The sequence below is a fragment of the Pteropus alecto genome, unplaced genomic scaffold (assembly GCF_000325575.1).
Source record: "Pteropus alecto unplaced genomic scaffold, ASM32557v1 scaffold385, whole genome shotgun sequence".
NCBI classification, from domain to species: Eukaryota; Metazoa; Chordata; class Mammalia; order Chiroptera; family Pteropodidae; genus Pteropus; species Pteropus alecto.
In genome coordinates, this window is record NW_006436543.1 from 443,886 (window position 1) to 452,371 (window position 8,486).

Here is an 8,486-nt window from a genome sequence, read left to right on the forward strand (position 1 = left end):
ATTTAGAAGAACTAAGAATTTATTTAAGATTCATTCATGTTGTGTGAATCAACAATGTTATTTTATTGTTTAGTAGTATTCCACTGTATAAATATACCACAGTTTCTTTGCTTACACATTTGCTGAAAGACATCTTGGTTGTTTTCAGTTTTTGATCACCACAGATAAACATTATTGTGCAGGTTTTTGTGTGAATGGAAGTTTTTCAATTCACTCGGGTAAATATCTGGGCATGAGTGCTAAGTCACATGAGGGGAGTATGTTTAACTTTACAGACAACTGCCAAACTGATAATATGGAGCACTTTTTTCATATGCTTATTGCCATCCATATATTTTCTTCGGGAAAGGGTCTTTAAATCTGCCCACTTAACAAAAATTGTTGTTGTTTTTTTAAATTTTAAGAGCTTTTAAAATAATCTAGGTAAGTATCCTTTCCCAGATATATTTCCTCCTAGCTGTGGCTTGTCATTCTTTTAATGCTGTCTCTTGCAGAGCAAAAGTTTTTAATTTTTATAAGGTTGTAATTTTATAGTTAGTGCTTTTGGTACCATATCTAAAATCTCAATGCCAAACTCCAAGCTACACAAATATTCTCCTACGTTTTCTTCTCAAAGTCTTCTAATTCTACGTTTTACATTTTACTCTACTATCTATTTGGTTAATTTTTGTATAAGGTATGTGTAGAGGTTCTTTTTTTTTGTATCTGGATGTCTAATTGTTCTATCATCATTTGATGATAAGATTATTCTTTCTTCATTGAATTGCCTTTGCACTTTTCTCAAAAATCAGTTTCCTTCCACTGATCTAAGTGTCTAACTTTCCCCTAATGCTACTCAATCTTAATTAGTATAGCTTGTTAGTAAGTAATGTGAATCCTCCAACTTATCCTTTTTAAGAATTGTTTGGGCTACTCTAGATCCTTTGCATTTCCATATAAAATTTAGAATTCAGCTGCTTTCTATGTATAAAAATACTTGTGGAGATTCTGACTGAAATGAACCTATAGACCAAAATGGGGAAAATTGACATTTTAACAATATTGTTTTTCGATCCATGAATACAATATATCTCTTCTTTTATTCAAATCTTTGATGTCTTTCATAGACATTTTAGAATACATATCCTATATTTTATTAAATTTATTACATACGTATTTTATTTTTGTTTGTTGCTATTGTAAATGATATTTTTAAAAAACTCAACTTTCAGTGGTCCATTGTGGGTATACAGAAATACAATGAACTTTTGTGTATTTTGTACCCTGTGACCTTGCTAAACTTTAGCAGCGTTATGGATTTTTAAAGTTTCCTATACAGATTATCATGTTGTCTGTGACAGATGAAATAAATCTAAGAAGCCATGTTTGAAATAAGATGATAAAGTATTATATCAAATAATGTAGTTCCAGAATATACCCATTATATACCAAATGATGCTGTTATTTAGTGATATTTTAAAAAGCAGTGACAACAAGATATCAAAATACCTATTTTACATTTGTCTGAAGTAAACAACCAAATAGCAAAGATTGGGCTAATATAAAACACCATAGACCAGACGGCTTAAATAACAAAAAGTGATTTCTCATTCCAGAGGCTGGAAAGTCCAAGAAAAGGTGACAGCTGATCTGGTTCCTGGTGAGAACCAACATTCTCGCTTGCAGACGTCCACCTTCTTGCCGTGTGCTCACATGGCTTTTCCTCATTGCATGCACATGGAGAGATCTCTTTCTTTTCTACTTCTTATATGGGCATTAATTTTATCATGAGTGTCCCAAACTCTTAAGCTAACCTAAACTTAATTATTTCCCAAAGGCCCTATACCCAAATGCCATCATGCTGGGGTTTAGGGTTTCAGTATATGAAATTCGAAGGGATACAAATATTTAATCCATAGTAGCAGCAAACAAGTAAGCCCCAAAACAAGTAGTAGTGAACGTAATTAGAAATGAGGGTGTCATTTTGAAACTGCTTTTCAGAGGCAAAGTTGTAATTCACTTATCAGTTTTGGCATAAATGTGTGATGAGAAGAGGTGGTATTCTTTGGATCTTTCCAATCATGCATGAATACAAACTATCAAATTTCTGCCCAATTTGATTTTGCTAATGAGCTGATCTAAGATTGTGCTTATAGTCTCTTATGTTGGTTAATGATGAAATACTTCCTTTAAGAAACAAATCACTCACCAGTAAGCAGGCTGGGATAAAACCTTCATCTGTACAGTGTTCTGCATATTCTTTTAAATGTGAACTTTCCAAAATAAAAGTCTGGCAAGTAGAAGAGAGGTTTTCCTGTTGTAAGTAACCTATATGAAAAATAAAAGTTTAGGTAATTTCAGTAAATTCTGCACTTTTGATAAAACTGCTATTAAAAATGTTAGAGCCCCACGTTGGCCACACACACAAAAGCAGAGCATTTTCATATCACAAGTAGAATTTCAAGTGGAATGGGCTGGGATTCTGCAGCCTTGCCCAGAAACACCAATTTGTGCTGCCACAAAGTATAATTCCTAAAATAGATGACTGTTTAATGGGAAAAACTCTAACAAAACTAGAAAAATAAAATGTAATTATTGCATAGTAATACTTACAGGAGAATTAATAAAACAACGATAAATAAATAACAGGAGAACCAATAAAGAAATGATAAATATTCTTCTACTCCATAACCTCGATATTAGCTAGGTCAGAAGTTGATATAAATTAACTTACTGAATTATAAAAAAATCTACATTCTCTTAATGTTGCTATTTACTTGCATACTTCACTTATTTGTCCAATAGTTTAAGAAAAAAATGAACGAAAGAACTACTTTGACAAAAGGTAAGAAAAGCACTCCTTGGTTTTTAATTTATGCCCTTTGGGAATCAAAGCATTAACTATGTCAACAAGAACTTTAATATTCAAATCTAACTGATATTTATGGAACAATATTATGAATTGTACCAGTGCTCGGTACTTTTACACTTATGAACACTATTTGTCCTGATTAGCAGCCTATCCTTGTTCTTTTGTTTCTTAGGGTTACTAAGTTTTAACTAAACCAATTGCTAAAAATAGCAGTGTAGTACAAAAAGAACAGTGGATAGGCTATCAGGAAACCAGGTTTTATTCTATTCTATTAAAATAAGGACTTTGGGGGGGAAATTACCAAAATTCTTCAGGACTCAAGATAACTTCATCTATACGGCAATACACTTCCCTTGACATGTGGATCAGATTTGGTTAAATTACTCCCTTGTGGAAAGCCCTTCAATCACTTCCTGTAGCTCTCAGTTTAAACTCTAAATTCTGAGAGGCTTCAGTAGGAATGGTGGATTGTGAGGACTCCAAAAATCCTCTCCTCCATAAAAGCAACGAGAACACTAGCACAAATATTAAAATCAATTTTTACAGAACTCTGAAAAATAGTCAAAGTGTTGCAAAAACCTGAGTATTTATTTTTAAAAATGACTAAATGTTAGCAAGTACAGTGAATATTGTGGAATTTTAAATTGCTCTAGTCCTACGCTCATTTCCCCAGCTTTGTGGTACACCTGAAAATCAACAGCTTGTAATCGTGAAAACTAACAGCCTAGCAGTCAGTGAAGAAATTAGATGGTGCTGGAATTCTTCCAAAGCCTTATTCTCAGAAACTGTCATTATTTGACCCTTGTGACAACACCCTGTAAAACCGCACTTGCACGGCTTGTCTTCGAACTGAATATGTGCTCATCCAGTGCAAACAAGGTACTCCTTGACAGTGTTTGCTTATAATGATCTGCAGAAATTGCTTAACACCACAGCTGCCCGTGACACAATATAATAGCTGGGACAAACAATAAGTAAACAAACAAAAAAACACTTAAAAAGAAAAAGACCTGACAAGGCCCTAAACCCTTACCCTCTGGCTGACCATAATGCTCTGAGCAAGCAGGAAGTGAAGGCCAAAGAGTTGTCAACTGCTTAGACGAATGCTGAAGCATTCCTCAAAGTACACACAGCCCCCTGGCAAACAATGGGAAACTTACTGACTCTAATCATTTAAGGAAATCAACGTCCAATCATAGATTATAAACTCAAAGAATACAGACTTTACTATATAATTGGATCAGCAACTAAATAAACAGCAACTGCTAAAACCCCAACAAATAGTAATAACAAACATGGGGAAGAGAGAAAAGTTTGATCCTAAGAGTTGTCACATTTAAAGTATCCAATTTTCAAAAAAAATTTATGAGACATGTGGAGAAACAAGAAAGAATGGCTCATATATGGGGCGGGGGGAGCAGTCAATAGAAACTATTCCTAAGGAAGCTAAGACACTGGACTTATGACTTTAAACAGCTATTTTAAATAAGTTCAGAGAACTAATGAAAACCATGCCTAAATATCTATAAAGTATGATAACAATGTCTCATCAAAAAGAAATATAAGTACCTACAAGAGACTCAATTCGGTTCGAAAGAGACTGAAAGTAAAAGGATAGAGATATTTCATGAAAATGGAAAGGAAAAAAACAGCTGGGGTAGCAATACTTATACCAAACAAAACAGACTAAAACAAAGACTATAATAAATTAGACAAAGCAGGACCCACTACTCCTGCTTCTGGATATTTACCTGAAGAAACCGAAAACACTAATTTGAATGGACATTTGCATTCATATGTTAATTACAATAAAGATATGGCAACAACCTGGGTGTCTATCAATAAATGAATGGATAAAGAAGAAGTGGTACATATACATAATACAACATATTACTCAGCCACAAAAAAGAATGAAATCTTGCCATCTGCAACAACATGGATGAACCTAGAGGGTATTGTGCTGAGTGGTGAGACAGACAAATGCCATATGATTCACTAATATGCGTAATCTAAAGAACAAAATAAATGAACAATGGAAAGTGGAGAAACATGGTGGAGTGAGAGATGATCCTAGATCTCTCCTCGTGAAACAATAAGCTGAACATTTAAAACTCAACAAAAAACACCCAAACCGCACACCAGAACGTCTCAGCATTGGATATGTGCATAAGAATTACCACAAGACAGAACCCTGAGTGTTGGGCGGTGGACTGAGAGAAATAAAGAAGCTGCCTCTCGAAGCCTGCGGGAGCTCCTTGCAGGAGGAGGGAGAGGTGAAGGTGCGGTGACTTCCTTGATCAGCTTGTCCTGAAGTGCCGGAACTTCTAGCAGCTGGCAGCAGGGCCCAGCCATCAGGGCAGAAAGCAGAGAAGCGGGATGGGATCACAGAGAAACAACAGTTTTTACCGGCCCGGTTGCAAAACCAAGGCTGAGCCGCGGCCTCCAACTCCCAGAGGCCCGTTCCCCCAATACCCTCCGAGACCGAACACAGTGGAGCCCTAGGGGAATCTGAGCCAATGCCACCAAAACTGTTGCCAACACTTACAGGGACTTAAACTGAGAATAGCAAGTTTGATTAAATATCTACGAGAAAATAAAAAAGACATTTAGGCTCTACATAAAGCAGGGATTCAAGAGGCTTAGATGCCACCTACTGGAAACCAAAAGAAAAGCGCCTTCTTTGCAACAGGCTAAAGAGAGACCATTATATAATAAATCAGCAGAACACACTTCCATTCATGCTCAGGTGGAGAAATAGTCTATTAAACACCATGAACAACCAAGGAGACAAGGCATCTCAGAAAGAAAGAAAAAAATCTCCAGAAAATAAGTTTACAGACATAGAAATGAGACTTAAATGACAAAGAAATCAGGATGGTACTTCTGAAAAAACTCAGTGAGATCCAAAACAAATCAGCAATTTCAGGAATTGAAAAAACAAGTAGATGAGCAGAGCAATGAGGCTGAAACCCTCAAAAGGAACCAAATAGAACTGCTAGAGATGAAGAACACACTGCAAGAGTTGAAAAATGAAATAGCAAGCTTGGGAAATAGAGTTGACCAATGGTGGAAAGGATCAGTGATATTGAAAACAGAAATCCAGAAATAAATCAGAAGGAAGAAGAGAGAAACCAAAGAATGAAAAATAAAGAGAATAACAAGAACTAGCAGATACCATCAGGAGAGGAAACGTAAGAATAATGGGCATTATTGAAGGTGAGGAAAAGAAGCAGGGACTAGAAAGCATTTTCAGACAAATAGTGGATGAGAATTTCCAAAATCTAATGAATAAGCTAGAGCTTGAAATTCAAGAAGTTAACAGAACACCCAATTAGCTCAACCCAAAAAGGCCTTCACCAAGACACATTGTATTAAAATTACAAAAATCAATGACAAAAACAAAATTCTCAGGGCAGCCAGGGAAAAGAAGACAGTAACCTATAAAGGAAAACCCATTAGATTATCATCAGACTTCCCAGCGCAAACCTTACAAGCCAGAAAGGAATGGAACCGAATATTAAAACTATTAAGTGAAAGGAACTACCAGCCTAGAATAATGTATCCAGCTAAGCTCTCCTTTAGATATGAAGAAGAAATTAAGACCTTTCTAAATATACAAAAATTGAGGGCATTTTGCACTACGAGGCCTGCACTACAGAAAACACTAAAAGGGGTCAGTTCACCTAAAACAAAATAATGAAACAAAACAAAACAAAAACAAATACATAATTAGGAGTAAAGTGACTACCAGGCAAGTAGAAGCAGAGGAGTGCAGTCCTTATTAAGAACAGGGCATTATAAGCTTAAATGAAGAGAATTGCTATAATAAGATAGTAACAAACGTTCAGCATACTTAGGGACAAACTGAAATAACAATTACTGAAAAGAGGAGGATTCAAAGATCCAAATTCACAAAGGGGAAAGGAAATAAGGGACATGCAGAAGAAAATGGACGACTGTATATATATAACTATCCTTGTCATTTGTAATATTAACTACACACCAAAGATTCAAAACTGAAGTATATAACATAAAACAAGAAGAACCAGAGTCAAAACCCACAAAACCCAACCAAAATAAAGAAAACAGAAACACAAGGACAAGGAAGCAATGGAAACACCGAGCTACCAGAAAGCAAAAGATAAAATGGCTATAAGAAGACTTCATATTTCAATAATCACCTTAAATGTAAATGGACTGAACTCACCAAAAAAAAGGCACACAGTTGCAGATTGGATCAAACAAAACCGAACCATATGCTGCCTCCAGGAGACACATCTCAGCATCAAAGACAAATACAGATTCAAAGTGAAGAGTGCAAAATTATATTTCAAGCAAATAGTATTCAGAGAAAAGCGGGAGTAGCGGCACTAATATCGGATGAAATAGATTTCAAAATAAAAAAGGTAAAGAAAGATACTGAGGGACACTTCATAATGATAAAGGGAATCACGTACCAAGAAGACATACACTTATTAATATCTATGCTTTCAATCAGGGAGCCCTGAAATACATAAAGCAATTATTAACAGAACTAAAGGGAGAAACAGACCAAAACACTATCCTAGTAGGGCACCTAAACACCCCACTGTCGGATATGGATAGATCATCCAAACAGAAAATCAATAAGGAAATAACATCCTTAAATGACACATTAGACCAATTGGACATAAGTAAAATATATAGAGCCTTCCATCCCAAAACAGCTGCTTATACATTCTTCTCTAGTGCACATGGAACATTCTCAAGAATTGACCACATACTGGAACACAGAAATAGCCTCAACTAATATGAGGGTTGAAATCATACCAATCGTATTCTCTGATCATAATGCTTTGAAACTAGAGATCAACTGCAAAAAGAAAGCAGGAAGAACCACAACTACATGGAGATTAAACAACATGCTACTGAAGAATAACTGGGTCAGGAAAGAAATAAAGAGAGAGATCAAGAGATTCATAGAAATGAAAATGATAGTACAACATATCAAAACTTTTAGAACATGGCAAAAGCGATCATAAGAGGAAAGTTCATATTATAGGTCTACCTCCAAAAACAAGAATGAGCCCAAATAAGTAACCTAATGCTTCATCTTAAAAGACGAAGAACAAATGAGGCCTAAAGTCAGCAGAAGGAAAGAAATCATCAAAATTGGAGCAGAAATAAATGAAACTGAAAACATAAGAACAATAGAAAAAATAAATACAACAAGGAGCTGGTTCTTTGAGAAAGTTAATAAAATGACAAATTCCTGGCTAGACTCACTAAAGAAAAAAGAGAAAGGACACAAACAAAATCAGGGATGAAAGAGGGGAAATTATGACTGACATTGCAGAAATACAAAAGATCATGCAAGAATACTATGAAAAAGTATGTAACAAATTTAATAACCTAAAAGAAATGGACCAGTACTTAGAAAAATACAATCTTCCTAGACTGAATCAAGAAGATCTGGAAAACTTAAATAGACCAATCAGCAGTATGGAAATTGAAACAATCATAAAAATCCTACCAAAAAGTAAAAGTCCAGGACCAGATGGCATCACCAATAAATTCTACCAAACATTAAAGAAGATTTAATACCTATTCTCCTCAAACTCCTCCAAAAAAATCGAAGAGGAGGGAATACATTCTA

At 35.2% G+C, this 8,486-nt stretch overlaps 1 protein-coding gene across 2 annotated transcripts in view; it reads right to left on the reverse strand.

Moving 5' to 3' along the window:
* Positions 1-8,486, reverse strand: part of LOC102898346 (protein NPAT) — a 50,265-nt gene that overhangs the window by 25,886 nt on the left and 15,893 nt on the right. For both annotated transcript variants that reach the window (XM_006913429.3, XM_015590579.2), the window contains exon 2: positions 2,189-2,307. In XM_006913429.3, the coding sequence (XP_006913491.1) occupies positions 2,189-2,307 (119 nt within the window). The remainder of the gene's footprint in view (positions 1-2,188; positions 2,308-8,486) is intronic.